The sequence below is a fragment of the Ruditapes philippinarum genome, unplaced genomic scaffold, assembly GCF_026571515.1.
Source record: "Ruditapes philippinarum isolate M1 unplaced genomic scaffold, ASM2657151v2 ctg4384_1_1_1_1, whole genome shotgun sequence".
Taxonomy (NCBI): domain Eukaryota; kingdom Metazoa; phylum Mollusca; class Bivalvia; order Venerida; family Veneridae; genus Ruditapes; species Ruditapes philippinarum.
The window spans coordinates 1-23,853 of record NW_026864061.1 but is presented as its reverse complement, the minus strand read 5'-3'; the positions used below and the strand labels follow the sequence as shown (position 1 = coordinate 23,853).

Sequence of the window (23,853 nt, the reverse complement as noted above, 5' to 3'; positions counted from 1 at the left end):
GTATAAAGTCAAACTTCCAAAGGACTGCTCACCGGTATGATTATGTTAGATTTGCAAAAGGCGTTTGACACTGTGGACCATGACATCTTGTGTAAAAAGTTACAAAAAATGGGTGTGGAGTCAGTAGAATGGTTTCAATCTGATTTAACTGGTCGTAGATAAATTGTAAATGTAAATAATACTATGTCTAAAGCTATGAATATTACATGTGGTGTTCCTCAGGGAAGTATATTAGGTCCTCTATTGTTTCTATGTTATGTCAATGATATGAGTATTAGTATTAGCAAAACATGTAAGCTTATTCTTTATGCCGATGATAGTGCAATTTTATATTCACATAAAGATACAGATGTTATTTGTAATGTTTTGGGTAAGGAACTAGAAAATTGTAGTAAATGGCTTGTTGATAATAAGCTATCATTACATCTTGGTAAAACAGAATGTATTGTTTTTAGTTCTAAGAGGAAATTGTCAAAACTTGAGCAGTTATAAATACACTGTAATAATCACACCATACAATCTCAGCCATCAGTAAAGTATCTCGGTTCTATCTTGGATAATGATCTCTCAGCCACTTCTATTATTGATAATATAGTACAAAAAGTAAACTCTCGATAAAAATGTTTGCATAGACAAGGCAACTGTTTGAATTAGGAGCTAAGAAAACTATTATGTAACTCTTTAATACAGTGTCACTTCGGTTATGCCAGCTCATCTTGGTATAGTGGCCTTACTAAACAACTTAAACATAAACTTCAAGTAGCACAGTTGTTCGTTATATTCATGGTTATTCCTCTAGAAAATCATTGAAAGTTATTGGTTTAATAGTAGTATTGGGTGGCTTAAGTTAGAAAATCATACAGTTAAGACTCAATCATGTACACAACATATTTAATAAAAAAGTCTGATGTTCATTGTTATAATAGTAGAAACAGTGTAGGGAACTTTCATATACCCCATGTTAATAGTTTTACAAAAAGCACATTTTTTACCAGGGTATTAGGGATTGGAACATGCTCCCACTTGATATTAAAAAGGAAAGTAACTTTTTTAGCTTTAAAAAGAAAGTAAAAGCAGAACTAAGCGAAAATATGAAACAATTTGAACAAGCAGATTTTATTTTTTATTAATTTTAGAGATAATTGTTTGAATCAATAGTATGTTTTATATAAATGTATCTTGTGATTGGTTTTGTGATATATATAAATAGATATCTTTCATTGGTGTGATAACTAGTCACATTCATAGTATTATTCCTGCAATATGTGATATATGTAATTAACATAATGTGCAAAAGAAATTAATATTATTTGATCTTAGAAATATAACATCAGTCCAGTATATCATCTCTAAGTATGGACCTGAATGCCAGTTCTCAAGAAAATATATTTTTACCATCAAAGGACCCCATTGGAAATAAGTTCTCTATTTTATATTGAACTTTCATGGGTTATCCTATGTTGTATATATTGTCTTGAAGTCAACAATATCTTTGATTTAATTATGAATGTTAAGTTTTCATTTTTTTAATTAATTACTGTGTTAAAACTATGTGATAGATATATCTGTGATTAATTTGCCTTAATTTGTTTTGTAATTTGACATATAAATACACACAAATAAATAAATCAATCAATATATTGCTACATTGTTACATTATCGCATTGTAACATCGCCGCATTTTTACATTATCACATGACTATATTGCTACATATTCACAACAAAGAAATTTCACATTGGTTATTATTTGTTCACCAAGTAATTATCTTTTTTAGTTTATGTGTAGTTAATTAATAAAATTAACAGTAATGAATTGTTTTCATAATGGCCTTGTTATTGGGCTTTAGACTGTCATATTAGCCTGAGGCCGAATATGACAGTCTTCAGCCCAATAACCAGGCCATTATGAAATCACTTCATTATTAACATTATAATAAAAAGTAGACCAAACAATACAAACAAACATTGTGGTATCAAAAATAATTGTTACTTACATCCGTCTGTTAGAGAATGTGTTCTTTGCCGCCTTCTTCGTATACTACAATAAACACAATATTTTTGTTAATGCATTATTGTTAATACAGTTATAGTTAAGAACGTATTTGGACTTTTTCTAAATTTAAGTCGTGATTCATTAAATTTTGAAAATAGATTAAGATAAAATACGTTTAAGAATATTTTGTTAATGTACTCACTGTGTTTGATTTATTGGAAATATTTGAATATTATGTGAAAAGGTACAATAAATAACATCAAACTTGCACTAAACTCATCGATAATTTTAATGCCACGAAAAAGGTTTAATGAAATTAAATGTTCCATACTCCATATGACCATAGTTTGTACTTAATTATTATTGGCCAAAAGCAAAAACAAAGACATCTTTTTAAGTTGGTAAAAGAGTAATACGAAGTAATATATGATAAAGAAACATGATTATAAAAGAATCAGTTTAACTTTTCGCACACATTTTTTTAAATGAAAAAGAAAAGTGAATTTGGGATAAAAGATCAAAATTCAATCACTGGTATCATAAACAGAAAAGGAAATGACTATGTGAGATTTTCCATGAGTCATAGTATAATACGCCGCCACTTCGTTACACAACATTATTTAAATTTCAATGTAAAAGATATAGACTGAAAATATGTTCCATGCCACAGTATAATCATATAGATGTCAAAATAAAAATAAAACTGCGAAGGATGAAAAAAAAAAAAACATGCATCACATATTATCTTTATTTCGTTCAAACAATTTTCGTGAAATATCAGTATCATTTCGTACATATCGTGTATTATTATTTCGTTGAAACGAATTTCGTGTATTATTATTATTTCGTTTAAATGAATTTTAATTTTTGTTAATACAATGTATAGTATAGTAATGTCATATAATAGCTGAAAAATGCTAAATAATTGTATCTTTTCAAAAGTTTTTTTTTATTCTATTTTTTTTGTATCTTGTTAACAGTTTAATTAGCTATATATCTGAGCTATCTGCTAGGTGATTTAGAATTGTGATTTAGAATTGTGTATGGCAGTCAAAATACCACTTTGTTTACATTTTGCTACCTAATTACAAATGATTTTATATTCACTTAAGGCAATACATCCTTTATTTCAATGAACCCACAATGCTTGCTTTTCTCCGTAAAGGGAAATTTTCCCATTTCTGAGGAATAATGTGCTCCACAAAATGACGTATAAGTCAGTGTAAAATGAAAAAGGGGAAAACTTAAAAAATTGTCTCCATGTGCAAATTCTATTTAACCAAATAAAAATGTCAAAGTGCAGTGCAGCAAAAAGGATGACAGAAAGAAACTTTGCTCCCATGTGAAAGATGTAGTGACAGCTACTTTGATGTATGTTGTAAATTGCGAAAAGGAAGGCTTAAATTCCTCGTTTCCATGGTGAAAAGTCTACTACAAGATGTGATTTTAATGACCTTGAAAGAAATTTTCTTCACGTATAAAATAATGATAAATACACATTCAGATATCAAAATGTAGAAATGTCAAATAATTACTTACATTAACAGCGTTATAGAAGTAGCTGAAACTCAAACAAAACCAAATCAAGATTATGGTTCTTAGATTATTTTTGATGAAATAAATGCTATAATATGACTTTGCGAATAGGTGAACCGTATTGTCTAAATATGAACCAAATCCATTAAAAAATACAAAGTTATGACAATTAAAGCAAATTTCTATAATTTGTCCCATCAGGGTCTTTAGACCCCGGTCCCATGTATACACAGGTAAAATTGCACTACATGTTAAACGTATGTGACATACATGTTTTACATATGGTAGAAACATATGGTATCTCCAAGAAAAGTATCCCATATGTTTTACATATGGTACAGACACATGTTTTTCATATGGATACACATGAATAACATATGTTTTTTCATACGGTTGGACACAGTGTTTTTCCAAGAAAAGGACACTGTATGTTACATATATGGTATACATGTAGACTTATGTTTTTCACATATGGATTCACATGAATCATGTTTTTCATTACAAATGGTAAATTGTTTTCCAGAGTTGGGGTTGTTTGAATTTGATAATTCATAAGAATTTTACTGTTTAATGTTCAACATCATTTGCCGACCAATAAAATCGCTCCGATTTTCAAAACTTCTCTTTTTAATTGAAAAGACATGCATATATTGTCACTAATTTATTAAGAATTTGAAACGAAGTGTTCATGTGTAAGCGAGAACTTAGTCAGAGTTTTTTTTTTTCGCTTCAGTTCCACAAAAATGAAACCATATTTATTCAAAAAATCATTATATACATCATATACATGTATATACATAATTATAAATATAAAATCAATATGGATAATATTTTTTTGGAACCACGTTTAAGCTCGTTATTTACATTTTCTACCTTGACTCAACCAGAGCCCGAGCTCCGGCCCAGAAGCTCACATACGGTCTTCTTGCGATAACATACGCCCCAGACCGTGCCAGGTCCCGACCCTCGACCTCTAGTTATGGTCGGGAGTCAGGAGTACCACCGAGTTCACGATTTACAGGTGGCAAAGACCACAATTCCCACTATCTTAATATCTATAAAATAATGCAGATGCAGAACAAACATTTAACTGCTTAAAAAATAAGTAGGAAAAAAATCGTTTTATTATAATAATTCTATTCATCTTAGTACATAGATTTACTAATGTATAATTAACTTTATTGATTTGTAGCTAAATATGTATGTTGATATAAACTTGTAAATTTAGATTATTTCTAATTCTACATAGTAAATAAAAATGATATCTATCATATCTGGTCAAAAGGTTCTTCAATTACCGCTTTTAATGTCGGTATCGTTTTTTGAATAATTGCTTGGTGAAAATACAGACAAACACAAACATTTTGGTCATTTTGAACTAACATATACATACATCACAAATGAAGTATGCTTATTATTTAATCATAAATTGAATGATGCAACTGATAGATGATATTGTGCTCCCTTTACTCCACCCATTGTATTGTCAACAACTTTCTATAGGCTTCAGGCATTCCAGCTTGGCCACTAAGTAAGTTAGCTTTTATTAAGTGAACATTTTAACAATTAAGAACCCACGGTCACTCGCTACGGGTCACTTCGTTTTGGGTTCTTGATTGTTAAAATTTTACTTAATAAACACTAACACACAAAGAGAGAAAAAATCATGAATAAAAATGAATAGTAGACTATTCTCCCATAACCAGTCCATCATCCTGACGATTTACCCATGAACTGTTGCTTCCCCTGGCCGTTCTTCCCTAAATTTAAAATGATAGTTTCCGGTGGGTGAACAGGGTAGACGCCATTTTTTAACCGAGAAAATTTGAAACTTAAATTTTGGATATAAAAGTTATTTGGACTTAAAAAATGGATTATGTGTGCTCAAAAGGATTCGTTATTAGAGGATGAAAACCTGAATATGATGGGGTCCAGATTTAAACCCTTGAGAGATGATTTTCACGAAGTCAGGTATGATAGAAAACGTCAACGTCACCACACGGGCACCCCACCCACATCAGACCATCCGAACTTTGATAAATTTTATAAAGCAAGGCCTACCATGAATGACTTTAAATCGCTATCAAATGATGAAAATTTACTTCAATTTATGATGTTATGTCAACGCATCTTGCACCATTGAAAATGAGAGTGGACGGTGTTGAATCGCACATGTATATGAATACGGCCAGGTTGGACATTGTAGATAACCGGTTATGGTTACTTGAATAAAAATCTATTGAACATGAGGTGCGTGTGAGATCCAGTAACGTAGTTTTCGCGGGTATTCACGAAAATTATGATGAAAACTGTGTCATTAAGATTAGACAATTGTTACGAGAGAAACTGTGCCTAGACACGGGAAGGTAGTTATCAGACGCGCGTTTCGAGTCGGCAGACGCAAATTTACTGAAACAAAAAAGAAACTTTCTCCAAGTTTGAATGTAGATATGTTAGTACAGTTTTTCAATCCTTTTGAAACTTGATTTTTACTTTGAATAAACATATCGGGCTTTTATACGGGGATAAGCTGACCGATTTTGCAAACAAAACGAGTTTTACAAGCTAATACATGTACACTTAACAAATCTTATAAGTGTGCACCTTTTATGTCCTTATAACTTTTTCGTTTATCAATATATTTTTACAAAAAATTGTGTTCTGACTATTGGCTGCATTTCCACACATTTCATGTGCTCAAGCATGTCAATTTTAATTATGAGGTGCGTTCAACCATGAACGAACGAAATTCACACAATGCACGAGACAATTGTGAGAATGGGTGAAATAAGATTGCACATGATATTCTCGGATACGATAGAGATCGACATATCAGAAAAACACCACATGGGTAGATTATCTATACAACAGCGTGGTATAGCCCTAAGATTGATTAACGCTGGTGTACACCAAACAGAGGTTGTTAATATAATTTATTTGTTTAAATAATTATTTTAATTCCTTTGCATTGTAAAAGCCGAAATCATTTAAATTCAGTTTCTATCAAAGCCGAACATAAAATGCTTATTTTTATTTAGTTATTACTTGTCTGTATCATTTGTAGGTTGCGCCTGGCATGGGTGTACACCAAACTACCTGAGACGACTAATCATTAAGTACAAAGCAACTTCTTTGGTAACCTAGCTTCCTCATAAACCAAAAATTTATCTACAACGTTATGTAAGATCGACGTGACGACGCTGTCGGGCTGTAATACACAGTCAGGGTGAACACACACAGTATAAGGACATTATTTTGCAACATCGACTTTCGACACGCATTCACATTTTTTAGAAATCAAATCTTAAATTTGTATCTTGAATGAAAAGTACTTAATAAAAATGATAACATGTCTCTTTTCTGTATTTATTGAAAATTTCAGCATGATCGGGCAAATATTGATACACCTATGAAACCATTTATACATGCACACTTATAAAATTTGTTAAGTGTATATAAGTGTGTACATCTAAGTGGTACCCTTGAACAACTGGCACATACTTTGCGAAAGTTTCTTTTTTGGTTTAGTATATATACAGGGCCGCGAAATACCAAGGCAAATTGTCGTCACGTTTGCTGACCCGCACGACGTCGAATTGGTTATTGACAAAATCTCCAAATCTTAAAGGTAAAAAACCGAATATCAGCTAGTATAAAAAGAGATTACCCTGCAGAAATATCCAATGCAAGGAAAGAACTTTGGCCGCTTTATAAAAAGGCGAGGGAGACTCACGGTGTTAAAAATGTCAAGTTCAAATTCCCGGCGGCAATCGAAGTGAAAGGGTCCATAACACATGACAAATTCCCTGACTGGTACCCGGTATTAAGAGGATTGCGACATGAGAACGTCCAGGAGCATGTGTCTCTCTCACTTAAGGCAAATATAGAAAAATACACCGAATTCTGGTCCGGCCATATGAAACCTACTTATCAAGCAACAAATACGCCCACGAACAACATTAACACTTCAAATGTCGAAATAATCGAATCGGAACCAGCGCAGACCACATCTCAGCAAAATATCGACGCAACCGTACCGTGTCGATCACGCAGTAGCATTTCACCCATGACATCGCACGATGCGGAGATCGAACCCCGTCGTTCTTCAAAACACTCGGGGAAAACTTCAGCAGCAAAATCGTCTACAGTGGACAAACATCACAACCCAGCATCAAAAGATGGGTTGTTATCTAATCAACCCAATAACGTTACGTTTAGCGGTTCGGGCTCCGACAGTGACAATGAGTACAATAGGGGGAAACAACCATGGTGGGATTTATCCCATTCATAAAAACTGTCATACCGTTAATTTACTACAAATGTAGTAAACACTGTTCTGAAATTTCTAAACCAACCCAGTCGAATAGTGTAGCATTTTTCTGATAGTCTCCCCCCGTATGTTAGGAAAACAATTGTAATAACTATATAATTATGAGGTTAATTAACTTATAATAATGTTAATTCAATCCACATGTTTATCAAATACCCTGTTTACTACCAGTTTTGTAAAATATGTATGTTTGTATTTCCACATCATGTTGTTATATGTGACACATGTAACCTGATGACCAATGACGGCATCTGTCTGTCTGTCTATCAGCTGTCCCTCCAAAAAGATATTTATTATTTATTTATTTTCTTTTTTATAATACTGCACGTTTGTAACGTCGCTTTTCATTAGATAATCGTGACGATTATATAGTTTTATATACAAGGCTGATGTCGATTTATAAAGAAATCTCGCTTTATCCTCTAAAATAAATGCTTGTTGTATTATAAATTCGTTATAAATATTTCTGACAGGTTAAATGGCCATATATAAAACGGTTATTTGCAATATAAATCTCGCCTAGCGGCTCGGTTTTTATTTATAAACAACCGTTTATATAGGGCCATATAGCCTGTCAGAAATCTTTATAATTAATAGTAAAAAGGTATTTCATTGTTATTGTTTTTTCAACATGATAAGAAGTATTGGAAGTGAAGGCAACTTTTTCCCCATGGATTTACTACATTTACAAGTTGCACATATATGCATGAACCAAGAATCTTTTAAGAAATTATGTTTAATCATGTAGAATCTAATTAAGACTGTCCAAAGTGTAAATCAAATCTTCCAGAATATATGATCATAAATTTATCATATGAAAAACACATGAAATTTCACATATATTTAACATGTTAAATCTTATTTAGATGAAAAACATTTGATAACCATGAGTTTAATATATGTTTGTTACACATGTTTTTCACATTGACCTGTTTAACATATGTTATTTTACATATAAAAAACATATGTTCTTAAACACATGTTTTTCAAAACATATGAAACATGTGTTTATAAACATACAACAAACATGTGGTGCATTTACCTGTGTAAATAGAATATTGTATTCGTGTAATTTCAATACTGAATTAATGAACTCGTTCAATAATATAACATAAAACTTTATTCAACTCGTTCAATAAATTCAGTATTGAATTTATACTCATTCAATGGCCTATGTAAAATTATGTAGACAACAACGGATACGGGAATGAAATGCATGACTGTAGCAAGTAGCTCGGACTTTGTCTTCGAAAAAGTCGAGCTAAAAGGGTTTTGAGGGTCAAAGGTCAAGGTAATGTAATATCTTTGTCGAAACTTAATAGTGGCAGTGTCCATGCCAAATATATGACCCCTAACGAATTGAAGATAAAATGTCAAAGATCAAGGTTTAGTGAAACCTCGTGTAAAACGATCGAGACTAATTACCCTTGGTTTTAGAAACTTTGTAAACCACAGTGACACTTGTGTAAAATACTTGTGTTATGGTTGATAAAGCATTGTTCTGGTTAATAAAGCATTGTGCTGGTTGATAAACCATTGTTCTGGTTAATAAAGCATTGTTCTGGTTGATAAACCATTGCTCTGGTTAATAAAGCATTGTTCTGGTTCATAAACCATTGCTCTGGTTAATAAAGCATTGTTCTGGTTGATAAAGCATTGTTCTGGTTAATAAACCATTGTGCTGGTTGATAAACCATTGTTTTGGTTAATAAACCATTGTGCTGGTAGATAAACCATTGTTTTGGTTAATAAACCATTGTGCTGGTTGATAAACCATTGTTCTGGTTAATAAAGCATTGTGCTGGTTGATAAACCATTGTTCTGGTTAATAAAGCATTGTGCTGGTTGATAAACCATTTTTCTGGTTAATAAAGCATTGTTCTGGTTGATAAACCATTGTTTTGGGTAATAAAGCATTGTTCTGATTGATAAACCATTGTTCCGGTTGATAAACCATTGTTCTGGTTGATAAACTATTGTTCTGGTTAATAAACCATTGTTCTGCTTGATATATTTTATTTTCCGATTCTGTCCTTTTTTTGACATCACATACTTTATATGGCGCTCTTGTCATGACTAGATACTATAGATATTAAATGACCAATGGTAAAGCTTTTCTTTAAAAATAAAGAAAATATAAGTTCAGATTATATATACAATGTCCATTATTTAAAAAAGTACAAAATAATACGCACCAATTACAGAAGCCAATATCAGAAAAACAGTTAATAAATCAAAAATATCAAAACCATCTTCATCATGCTCATCAGCCGGCAATATATCAACACCATCTCCATCAGGCGACCATAAATCTAGTTCCGGACCTGCAACAAAAGGTAACAAGTATATCTAAATATCGCGATTTTGTGTAACTTATTGTGGAGTTGCAGAAATTGAGGAATGGAAAAATGTCTTAGAAAGATAAAGTCAAAACATTCTAGTGTTCCGTCGTATACTTCTTTTGCACTCGACATGCCACATTTTATTACTAGAATGAACATTTACTCACCTACTTGTTTTTTAATTTTGACCCTTTGCCATTAGTTTAAAGAATTTTTATTTCAATTTGTACAATATAATTTTTTCTCAGTAAGCATATACAAACACACTGATAGATTTCGTGGATTGGTGTGACTTATGTAAATTCCTTTCCACACAGCTTCCACTAGGCACTAGCTTGCAATAGAAAAATGTGGATTCATCTATATTTGAGGCCTTTGCCATAAAATGAGGCTTAACAACTATTTTTTATGCTTTTTCACCACAAGAAATTTTTTAGTAATATCAAAAAGGCGAGTTGGCTTTATTCGATAAAAATTATATACTTACACATAATGTAAGGGAAAAACCCAAAGCTTTTGTCCGAAACAAGCGACTTTTCTGACACTTTGCAATATATCGGCAACAAATTCGTTTCCATACAATCAAGAATTGATATGTTAGCTGAGGATCCATTGATTGATGAAAAGTAACCAACGTTTCTCCCTTGCCAATCGTTTTCGGATGGAATGATCCATTCAGTCGTTAAATTGGCTGCTACAGCAGGTTTATAGAAAAGTGGAGCGGCGAAATCAGAAGTACCCTCACAAGTTAGAGTGCCTGATATTCCATTTCCGAAAACTTCCCACGTGGTATTTATGATTTCCGGCGCCTTTGGTTTTCCTGTAAATAAACGACGAAATAATAGTATGCATTTTGTTGTCAACAATAATTATTATTTGAATTTCACTTGACGCAGAATCGTGATTTTTACCACCGTTGAGGTCTGATGGGCCGTTTACCTGTTTAAACTTCTGCTAATGTTATTCTGTGATTCGTAGTTTTAAAAGTATTAAATCGTTTGTTTGTCCCGTCATAATGTATTGCTGTCTATAATAGGTTCTTCCACCCTATGGAGTTAGGGGCCAGTCAAGTCAAGGTCATCAGTGCTAAAAATAGATTTTCTTTTACACTTTTACCCATACAGCCTCCATTATTGACAGATGTCATATTTGGTGGGAAGATGACTTGTATTATTCCATCAGTTATGCGAACCCTCTCTATTCCTCCCTTTTATGAAGGGCAGGAAAATTAGAGCAACATTGGAAAATAATGGGACGACTCGGCGTGTATTAAGTAATAGAAAGAGCATCGAAACACGAGGCTATCTGATTTACAAGAACGAGGGGGCGTAGCTCCCGAGTATTAATCAGATTGCCGAGTGTTTTGATGTTCTTTCTGTTTTGTATCATAGTCAAACATGAAAACACGTTCCCTGTTGTCACAATATGAAACTCCGGAAAAAAGGAATCAATGAACGAACATCTGAATAATTATGATATTTCTGTCGCTTTCCCTTTCTCTGCAGTCACAATATGTAAACCCCAACAAAAATGAGCCAATCAATGTACATGTTCTGGTGTGCGGGTAACTAATTCTTGCACTCCAGTTAACGCGCTGTGCATGTATATGTATACGATTTAACTCTGACACAATTTCAACAGAAAGGTCCCCAAACTATGATACAATTTTGCAATATACAGTGGTTATACACCTAGATTACAAGTCCAATCAGATTGATACTCGGGGGCTACGCCCCCTCGTACAAATCAGATAGCCTTGTGTTTCGATGCTTTTTCTATTACTTGTATACAGTAAATTTACACATCTAATTTATAATATTTTTTGTTTTGCAATGTTTACAGCTTTAATGTATGAACAATTTTACCCTTATTCCCCCATATCATTTATACAACCCAGCAAACATTTTATATCGGTCCAATATCGGCCCAATATCAGTTGTTATGTCGGCCCGATATCGATTTCTTATATCGGACAGATGTCGGATGTGCAACCCGGCTACAAGTCGGGCCGATATCGGCTGTATATCGTTAGATCGATTTGAAGCCGGTGTCATACCGACATAAATTAACCTTTAATTTTTCTTCTAATAAAACATTTTACTTTGATTTTTTCATTCCAATTAACAAAAAAACACAATTGAGCTTAAATATAAGCTTTTTATTTTCATTTGGCAAATATACATGTATATCATAGAATCAATATTTTTTTTTTAACAAATGTATGTTAATTGTGTAAAGCAGTTAACATCACAGTCAAAAGAGAATTTAACAAAGATTGGAAACAAGAGCTGTCGGAAGGACAGCAACGCTCGACTATTCTAGTGCTTGATAGTAAAAAATAATGCTTGATAGAGTTACCTACTCCTGTTTACAGGTTGGTTGAACAAGTATGCAAAGTTTCAAAGCCATATGCCAATGGACTTTGAAAATATTTGAGGTATTACAAAAAAATTTAACGTAAATTCTAAGTCGAAAAAGGGGCATAATTCTGTCAAAATGCTTGATAAGAGTTACCTCCTCCTGTCTACAGGTTGGTGTCATGATCGTGAACAAGTGTGCAAAGTTTCAAAGCCATATGTCAATGGACTTTGAAAATATTTGAACTATTACAAAAACTTTAACGTAAATTCTAAGTCGAAAAAGGGGCATAATTCTGTCAAAATGTTTGATACCGTTACCTCCTCCTGTCTACAGGTGGGGGTCATGATGATGAACAAGTGTGCAAAGTTTCAAAGCCATATGTCAATGGACTTTGAAAATATTTGAGGTATTACAAAAACTTTAACATAAATTCCAAGTTGAAAAAGGGGCATAATTCTGTCAAATGCTTAATAGAGTTACCTCCTCCTGTCTACAGGTTGGGGTCATGATGGTGAACAAGTGTGCAAAGTTTCAAAGCCATATGTCAATGGACTTTGAAAATATTTGAACTATTACAAAAACTTTAACATAAGTGGTTACGCCGACGCGGACGCCGACGCTCGGGTGACTACAATAGCTCTACTTATTCTTATCGATTAGTCGAGCTAAAAATATAGTTGTATTTTTAAAGGACAATGGTACTGTAAACTAGTATTTGTTGCTTTATCAAAATTAAATTGTTTATCGCAGACTGCAAATAAAACCCAATAACATAACAGCAAACAATCCATTTTTCATTGTTTTGATATAAATATTTGAGAAGTATGTGAGAAAAAGTGCACAACACCCCCCCCCAAAAACAAACAAACAATATTAGTCTTCAATCTATGTTATTTAATGTTGTAAATAAGAAAATAAATTGTCATGGTTACTGAATCTTTATAATGAAGACATAAAATTTAAGAAATCAAAATTTTAAAGAATATAATAGATTCACTCTTGAGAAAGTTCCCCACTGATGACATTATATCATTTTATCATACTATAACTAATATTCAGATTCCCACATTAAATAATATTTTTTTGACTTTTACATTAGATTGCATTAATTGGTAAACAACTCCTTATGGCCATCTTCAATTGTTATTTCTGTTGATAAATAATATATATATTGTACAAACATCACTGTTAATTCTTTTATCATGCTTCCATTTCTAAACAAATATACATCTTCACTTTAAATAAAAACATACCTGACTAAAAAAAGATATAAAAGACTAGTAATAATTCAATTTAGTTCTGCTTCCTTGGTAAAACATTATAAACAAACAAATTAAAAATGCCAATAATAAAACTTAATATGTTCAAAAGCTATGATTTCAATTCCATTTAAAAACTGAGAATGAATCTACAACATTGCACCAATGCATATGTATGGGTGTTTTTTTTTCTCTATACTTCAGCTATTATGCAATAATAGAAAAAAATAAATATCAGCAATTATGCAGAATTATTAAAGAAAATAAATGTAAGAATAAAACAATGTAAAAAACAATGCAAAAAATAAAGACTAGACTTGACTATACATTTGGCAAGGCATGGTAATAAAATGGATTTATAATATTTTTACAAAGCATAAAACAAAAAAACAACCTATAATACCGAATCAAAAACAATAATTCAGCATGCCCATTCACGCACTACAGTGCGTAATTCACGCACAAATTTCTAGATGCACGCATAAATATTGTAAGCAGGGGGTACATGCACGCAAAGTAAAATCGTCAGAATGAATGTTTGGGATAGTCTAATATGCATATCAACTAAATGTCGTTGCCGTCTACCAATGGTTAGGAACAGTCTAAACCCAGTCACAATTGCATACATGTCTGCTTTCAAAGTCATCTCAGTCTGATTCGTAAATATTTTAGTCATGGTTTGACGTCACATGTACTGTCTTAAGAAAAAAAGTTTTGGATATTTACAACTGCCAAAAAGTGTTTGGAGTTCTCCAATGATAGGATAAATTAAGTCACTTGATTTTTTAACAACTACCTTCAATTGTGAGATTTATGCATTTCATATGAAATGAAAATATAAACAATTGAGAATTTGAAATAAATGTACATAAGTTCGGATATACAAAATTTTGGTTATGGGTAATAATTGTATGGACTAAACAAAATACCAGTGATTGTAATGGCTGTTATATTGCTTCCTAAAGTGATTAGTTTGTGTAATACTAAGTGAAACACCTGTTCATTAATATCATTATGACTAAAATGTTCTTACAAACAAAAACATGTTTAAACTTATGTGTACCCCCAGATTTTGAAATGTACCCCCAATTTTCAATGACAGGGGGTACATGTACCCTACATTTGAAATTGAGTGGGCATGCTGTAATTGAATTATAGTTTTACAAATCGCAGGATTTAGTATTATAATTGTAAAAATTATTTGATTATCATGAAGCTATGACCATAATCTCAATATTTGATATGTGCGATTGAAATACTGAATGAGTAAAAACAATAACAATATGTACATCTTATGTAAATCTAACACTCCTTAAGATTTTGTTTCTATAACAAAGAAGGATTTTAACGGCATAAACTTCCAATAAGCACTGATTATGGACTACACAAATATGCTGCTGTTTTTTGTTCTCCCTCAATAAAATAGTTTTCAAATTCTTTTTACGGCAAAAATAATAACGCACTTTTTCTGATGTTTTCAGTTCACTTTTTTCCTTCTTTTCATATGATGCTAAAGTAACATCTCACATTCACCGACCCAACAGATTGATATAAGTTTTATAAGACAAATTGACGCGAACTCGTAAGCACCATAAAAACGTCATCCCAAGTATGCAGCTTGTTTATACAAGTGCCAGAATGGCGTCACTTTAAACTTAACTGGTCAGGGGCTGAAGAATCATTAATCCAGCAACGATGTAAACACAATATATATAATCCTGCCTGACACACAAGCTTAAACTGATTTTAAATAGCCGATGAACAACACAGAAACTGATATTGTTTCTTAAATATATCTCAATAATGTTTAGTTTAACTATATCACTATTTATGTATGATTTATTCTTCTTAGGCTATATGCTCTTGAACTATTAGGCTAGAATGATACAAGTCCTTTACATTACTTCCAATTTAAAAGAGCCATCTTTTTTCTTTCAATATCGCTATAAATATATAAAAAAGTTCTATTCAGTGGGTGTTTCTTGGACACCTTCATTGGTTTTTTGTCTTCTTTTACGGCCTGTCTCTTTCTCTGTCACATGCACTGCGAAACCATTCTCTACAATCTAATTCGACTTCAGCTGCTGTACATTTTTTTTACATTTCATGACTGCTTCTGTAAGTATAATTAAAAAAGAAAATAAGATCTACCTACTTACTTTTGTTCTGGCAGAACTTTATAGACACATGTAGTGGTAGACTATATATACTCCTTAAATTTTTGTGATATACTTAATTAAAATATTAACTTCTCCATACATTCAAGTGTTCTAAACTGAATATTATGCTTTTATCAATTAACACATCAAGTAAAGGTATACATCATAAAAAATATTAACTTTATCCAAAACTTATATAATATTCTAACACAACCCGCATTTTCCTCTATTAAACACAGAAGGACCTGAAGTGTGTTATTTAATATTATGCAATAAAATCATTGTATTTAAACATGTGACGAAACCATTTACAGATATGTGACATTAGCATTTAAAAATGTGAGGCGCTGAAAATGAGTATGGAAACAAATCAGACGCAGTGTACCTTAATACTAGGTACGGCAGTATTTATCTGTTGTTGTTAGAATCGAAATAATATATCCAAAAAAGTGATTTCACTGCATTATGAAATCACTATGATATTCGAATACAATCATTATATCAATCAGGCTACTTCCTCCTGATATAATTCCTCGCATTTGAACTCCAAACATTTAATTAAGCAATAAAATCAGTTTGGGATATATTATTTTTTATGAAATATCCTTTTCTATGCAGAGGTGAGAACATAGTGATATATTTTCTTCTTTTTAATCGAATATCTAAGTCAAATATGCCATAAAATTTTAAATGAAAATAAAATAATTACTTTGCACTGCCTTGGCCAGCTTCAGTTTCCCAAACGCTCTCTTCCCTTTCTTGCCAAACCAGTTGAACTGAAGTGCCAACTGATTTGACATGCAGTGTTTCATGACTCTTTTTGACATATCGCTTCTTGTGATACCTCCTTGCACTGCAGTGTCAGGTATGTGACCTGAAATATATGATTTTTGTTCTAAACACATTTCTAACATTTCAAAAAAGCATTTGACACATAATTCACAGGAGTGTAATAAGGCCATTTATATCATGCTTTTCCAGTGTTTCACTGTAATAGATAATATTTTTGATAAACCAATACTGAAATTTATAATATATCATTTTCACTGTAGCCAGACTATATCTGAATGCAGATGAAAAGAATATAACTAAATGGAATAACAGGCCCAATAAAATGCCGTCATACTTAAATGTTCTTTCTTTAAGAAAAGAAAGTCGATGTCATCATTTATCATGTTAAAAGTGTAACAAAATTGGAGGATTTAACAGGATTATATTTCAAAATTGATGATGTGACATGATGTTATGACTTCATAAAGGAGAATGCGCGACGTCAGACAGCAAATCAGTAAAAAATATTTAAAATCACGAAAAAAGCATGAAATAAAAAGAAAATTTCTTTGTTTTACATATAAGATTGAAATATATTTCATTCGTGAACACCAGGTATTTTATTTTCATTCGTTGCAATGCAAGTCATGAAATTAATATTGCATTTGGTGTTCGCTCAGTGAAATATTTATCAATCTTACATGCAAAACAAACAGATATTCTCTATTTAAGAAATACTATATTACACTAGTTATAATATAATGTCTACATATTACACTAGAGTAATAATATAATGTCTTTTGTGTGTTACAAACAAAAGCACACTAATGACAGGCCAAAAACTTTTAAGAACAGTATGACGGACAGAAAACTAGTGTGCAAAATTTTAGTGACATAAAAAAAGTTTAGCAAAAACACTAATAAATTCATTTCGTGCAAAGATAAAATTAACATCTTTCTAACTAATAAAAATAAATTTACCAAGCCATTGAAACAACCAGGTTCTTGTAAACCTGTCTCAACCAACTCCAGTTCTTCAATGCTTGTAACTGGTAAATGAATATCATCAGGCAATTCAGTTGGTCCACCACCATCTTGACTTTCCAACTTTGACACAACGCCAAATACCTGATGAAACAGTGTCCAATATTTGTGTGTGTTTGTCGAGACACATTTTTTCTAATAGGGTAAAAAATGCGGATATCTCGTGCTAAAATACAAAAATATTATTTAATGAGAAACATAACTTTCAATATAATTACTGAAGTAAAAAAAAAAAGGAATATTATTTTTAATTAAATCATCCTGCAGTGTCCAGACCAAGTGAAACATCCTTAAATGAAGAGGACATGGGAACAAACTGCTATTAAATTTAGAAGTTTGATTTCTTAACAAGAACATCAAAAGAAAATGCCATGATCTTTTTAAACCCTAAACCGACAATATTTAACCAAATAAAAAACATTATACACAGAATGAACCAATAATTTGAATAATTTCATTTAATACTGACATCTTACGTCTCCCAAGTTCTTCAAGTGGAAGGAAATAACACAATACAACCATTCAGACATTAAAAAAAGCACATCTTTTATCAATTAAAGACCAATTATTGTTTAAAATCATTTAAGAGTATACCTATAAATCAATTAATGGCAAAGTCTTGCTTAAACTTAGAAACAAATTATTTCTTATTTATGTCAACAAGTTGCTAAGGTCCTATAGGTTTAAAAGAAATTATTACCAAACCAATTTAACGTGATCGCGAAATTGTATGACTATAAAATCAAAGCCATCTTGTCCATATATTTTGTATTTTATTTTTCAAAATTTCAATAGCACTCAACCAGTATATCAATTATGTTAATGATATTTTATCAAAAAGGTATTAGAAAATGCTAAATTACCCAGCGATTGTAAATATACGAACTTTTTGTCCCTTGTTGAGTTTTGCGCCAAATGTAAGCGTGCCCGGATGTACGGTGCGTAGGTAACTATTTACCATTGTGCAAATTACGATAAATATCCGTTCAATGGTTAAACGCGTTAAAATTCGGATTTTTTTTCCCGGTTTCATGGTCCTGTATGCTAAAAAACGTTACCATGATAAAACTTAAATCATGTCAAACGAATATAAATCGGACCGATGTCGGACCTATATCTGTGAAATATGTCAATATCGGATAGACATCGGTCCGATATATGGTAGCCGACACAGATATTCCATCATATAGCCGATATCGGCCCGATATAGGTATGTTTGCTGGGAAGTAGCATACTATCGGCTTATTATGCTGGCTGATTTATGTCCTCGACGAGCTGATTAATGCCCTCGACGAAATTAAGACAAAGTTACCACTTTGTCATCGTAGGATACCAACGACCGAACCCAATCGGAACATCCTCTGCTATTATCTATAATAACCTCGGAAACAAAACGAATTGAAAGTAGTTCTACCACGTGGTTTCAGATGTAAACATTAACAGAGATAATGTAAAACGAATGTATATATTTGACATCTAATTTCTGTTCCGGTACTCTTATGCTTGAAAATATCTCTGACAACAACTTGTTATTTAAATATGCCCACTAATTTTCAATTTTAAACTAATCCGACTTAAAATCAACATGTTGGTTTTTTGTACTTTCGGTATTCATACTATTGTGTTCGAGGTCCTTATCCGAAGACTGACGGAAAGTGCCGAGTAGTTGCGATTGCGACCGAACCATTGAATTTATCCGATTATTACCGATTATGTGTAAAACAACCGTTACTATCCGACGATGCGACTATGTCTTTGTTTTCTTTTTTTTTTGCGTGTTTTCGCCTGGCGCCCGGCAGAGCGACAGTACCACAAAGTATGTAAAGAACGACAACTATGTTTGGGGACCTTGCATTGTTACTTATGAACGATAGCTATGTTATGAGAGTGTTATTGCTATTTACAAACGACAATTAACCCTGCTTTAAGCGTGTAGATGTTAATTCAAACTACAACACTACTTTGAAAGTTAAATTGCCGTTTATCTACGAACGACAACCCTCTTTTGTCTCTGTTTGTGCATGTAATTTTTATCAATTCAAGAACGACAACTCTGCTTGAAGATTACGAACGACGAATCTTCTTAGCGATTGTAATAAGTGGGCACGCAGAAAAATGCTAAGAGATTGAATAGAAAAATTCGAAATTCATTAGGAAAAAGTCCATATATTTGAAAAATGACAGACCATGTTATTTTTACGAGCTGTTGCAACAGAATCTACAACTAAAAAAAAAACAAAAAAAAAACAACACTTTTACTAAAAAGAAAAAAAAACAAAAAACAAGTTTACTTAGAACCACAACAGTTATGCCGTCTCGCATAGTGGTGCCATCATCAATGGTGTATTCACAGACATATGTCCCGTTTCTTTGTCTTTGTAAGTTTAGAATTTTTGCGGAGAAGTTGTTTTGATGAACATTTCCGTTGAAAGTAACGTCATTATCATGGTACGTCACGTTGTTTTCTTGATCGACTTCAAGTAGTGTGACGTTAGACTGGAGTAGGTATAATCTTATGTTACTTGCCAAACCATTTTGTAACTTGAAATACAACACAGGACTGGAACCAGGCAAGAAAACACTTGTGGTATGACTATCTAGGACTGAAAAATACAAAACGACAAGTGATTTCAAAATAAACAAAAAGAAATGTACTTATAGAACAGTGGCGCAAAGGTATTTTTGATTCGCAGAATAAGCAAGCCAAAGGATCATAGTTAGATTGACAGAAATTGAAATTGAAAGATTAAAAATCTAATGCACAAGTTATTTTGAGTACGGGCAATACTGAATATAGAAAATTGACCGCTTTCTTACGGAATACCGTGAGGGCCATAGTGGTTATACTTTATCATCCAGAGGGCGACAATGCAACAGTGCGATGACGACAGTATAAACCGCGAATTCGACAGCACGAAAATGCGATAGTGCGATGGGGACAATGCGATAACATGATGACGACAGTGCGATAACGCGATGGCGAAAATGCGATACAATACTATCGCGTTGTCGGAATTGCGGTATCGTACTGTCGCCATCGCGGTATCGCACTGTCGTCAATGCGATATTGCACTGTCGCATTATCGTACTGTCGTCATCGCGATACCGCACTGTCGCCATCACACTATCACACTGTTATTTTCTTTCTTTTTTTGTATACTGAAAACGTCTAAATAAAAGTAACATTTTATATCCAAAGATAGGGGAAATACTCGAAGAGTTATTTAGTAATATATAACATACTCGGAAAATGTAATTAATTGTGTGAAACATTAAAAAATGTCGAAAGATTTCAGATGAAAATTATGTTATGTTGACATTTAAAAGATGCAAAAAGTAATTAATTGTCAATAGTACATAAAGGTATTCAAATTTTCTTTTCGATAAATGCAGGATTTATCTTTATCGAGTGGTATGAAAATAAATATTTCATGAGTTGCGGTATAATTTTATACATTTTTCTCTTTCTGACATTACAATTTGAAAGACTTGCCCTAAAATGTTGGATATTGGCTGAAGTTAGAAGAAAGAAGTCCGGCAAGACGCAAATGAAAATATGGAAAATATGTTTCACTGCAATGAAGAATAAATTTTTAAAGTGAAAAGGAAAATAAACTCACTTAAGTAATTTCTTTTAGAGTTTTAATTGGTCATCAGTGGTTTTATTGTTTTGTAAGCTGTAGATTTTTTTTGTATTTACTAACATTGAAAAAAAAAGAAACTTACGTCTAGACATAATTGTCTCTATATCTCTAATTTAAATGGTCAGCAATTTTCACTATAAGTTAAACTGGACAACAAATTCTACTATATGTTTAACTGGTCAGCAGATTCTACTATACGTTTAACTGGTCAGCAGTTTTTCGCATGACGTACATTACGTTAAATCTGCCGACGAAGAAAATACGGCAAAAAACACTTAAGCTATTTCTTTTATATTTCAGTTGAACAGCAGTGGTTTTATTGGTTTGCGAGATGTAGAATATGTTATATTTACTAACATTACAATATAAATAAAAAAAATCACGGCAGAATTTAATATTAGTAATCTTTTCATTTTGTATTTTAAACAGACTGTTCAAATTTATATAATCATCATTATCATTTTTCCACAACAAAATCTTATATTTGTTTCAATTATTTTTACATTTTTGCATCTTTTAAATGTCGACATAACATCATTTTCATCTGAAATCTTTCGACTATATTAAAGTTTTACACATTTGATTACATTTTCCAATTTTTCCGTGTATATTTAACTCTAGGTATTTCCCCTATCTTTAAATATAAAATGTTACTGTACTTTCTCTGTACTACGAGACCAATGACTTGTGCCGGAGATATATCAAACCCACAGTGTATGGGTATTTAGCGGGGAACTTTATTGGTCTTTACAAAGAGTTTAACAAATAATAAAGTTTCCTTTTAAAAGGAAAGGCTTGCACAGTTGTGCCTTCATCCCAACCCTTTAAAATTGTGTGGTTTTTTGGTTTCAATTTATTATCACAATTTTTTAATTACGGTATTTGTATACCATAAAGGGTTTATTTGGTTGGGTTTTTTTTTTTTGGAAAACCGAATATTTTTTGTCAAAACGATTTGAAATCTATTCTCTATTGTATAAAACTAATTAAGAAAATGATCAATCGTAAAAATACTAACGTGATACTGAAGGAAAACAAGTGTGCACATTTCATATCCCCTTTTTCGCAGCGAAATCATTCCTTTGCTTTATAGACAAGTAAATGCACTAAAATACTTCGTTACGTGGTACCAATTAATAAGCATGTATCAACTATGTTACACGATCACAAATAAACTCCTCACAGCTGTTACGTCACGCTTTGCTACTTTAACTGTACAGACCAGGGGAAGTAACCGCTGCGAGTTTGGATCAGCACGTGGCAAGGTTAATGATATGCATGGGCTATTTTTAGATTACCTCACCAAGAAGTTCAGTAGATCTAAATATAACTCGATCATGGTAAGCAGGACCCCCTTTGAAGACGGATACTACTACACAACTAATACAGACAAAAAACAATTATAAAAGAAACTAACTTTTGCGTCTTGAAAAAACAATTGAAACGGAACAATTTCGTTTATAATTTATTACGGTTTTAAACCGATAAATCAAGTAAAAATAGAAATCCTATTTATATAAACAAAACTGGGATTACCGAAGTAACTAAAATAGCTTAGATTTCCGTAATATTACTTCGTCTAATTCCGCAGTATGACGGAATCGCCCGAATTGTCACGATTGCAATCGGAACTACATCGGCTATTATCATTAATCCGAAGAGTGACGGAAAAGGCCGAAAAGTTGCGATTGGCACGATTTCAGCTGGTTTCCCGTTCAATCATGCACCAACAGATGTAAGCAGGAAACCACCTAACCGGAACAAGTTTTCCATATGAAATGGCTTGCAGCCGTGGCTGCAAGCCAAAAAGGATCAAAACCCCCCACTATTCTCAGTGCTTGTGGGTCGGGAATATACAATAATTTACTTGTGCATTAGAAAAAAAACCCAAACAAAACAGATTTTATTCAAAATTAATTTTACAATGAAATAAAATCTGTAAATATTGCGGCGGGGCCGAGTGGTTAACGTGTCGGACTGGTAATGTAAGGATTGCAGGCCGCATGGGTTCAAACACCGTCAGATGAGCAAGAAACTTTACACTCATTGCTTAGTACTGGTTCTAGGAACGGATTCGAGAGTGTTTCAATGAGCTTATAGCTTCTTAAACAATCGAACTAAAATAAATTAGTATAAACTAATCTGCATAAAAGTAATGACCCCTTACCAGTTATTTTCAATTCTCTTTTTCTGACATAGTAACCACATTCGAAAGTATCGTTTGCATAGTCTTGGTAGAAATTTACCATATATCGTCAATTATAACACCTTCATATTTCCAATCTCACTGCAATTTGAGGTCAAATTGGAATTCTGTTCTACGCCATGATACCAAAACGTGAAACATGGTGGTTTCTATTCTGGCCACGTGACCAAAATTGTTCGAGAAACTGATAATAGTATCGCTTTGGGAG

General features: G+C 32.4%; 1 protein-coding gene and 1 long non-coding RNA gene across 2 annotated transcripts in view; both read right to left on the bottom strand.

Moving 5' to 3' along the window:
- Window positions 1-23,691, bottom strand: part of LOC132724299 (uncharacterized) — a 35,684-nt gene extending 11,993 nt beyond the window's left edge. The window contains exons 1-6 of the mRNA XM_060709139.1: window positions 23,607-23,691; window positions 20,087-20,398; window positions 10,689-11,021; window positions 10,055-10,183; window positions 3,533-3,554; window positions 1,995-2,038 (exon numbers count right to left, since the gene is read on the bottom strand). Of these exons, the coding sequence (XP_060565122.1) occupies window positions 1,995-2,038; window positions 3,533-3,554; window positions 10,055-10,183; window positions 10,689-11,021; window positions 20,087-20,398; window positions 23,607-23,688 (922 nt within the window). The 5' untranslated portion in view covers window positions 23,689-23,691. The remainder of the gene's footprint in view (window positions 1-1,994; window positions 2,039-3,532; window positions 3,555-10,054; window positions 10,184-10,688; window positions 11,022-20,086; window positions 20,399-23,606) is intronic.
- Window positions 15,485-17,881, bottom strand: LOC132724300 (uncharacterized). The gene is made up of 3 exons (XR_009624890.1): window positions 17,733-17,881; window positions 16,690-16,854; window positions 15,485-15,937 (listed from the first exon to the last, which is right to left on the bottom strand). It is a non-coding gene; the product is annotated as an uncharacterized LOC132724300 (long non-coding RNA).
- Window positions 23,692-23,853: the final 162 nt, after the last annotated feature.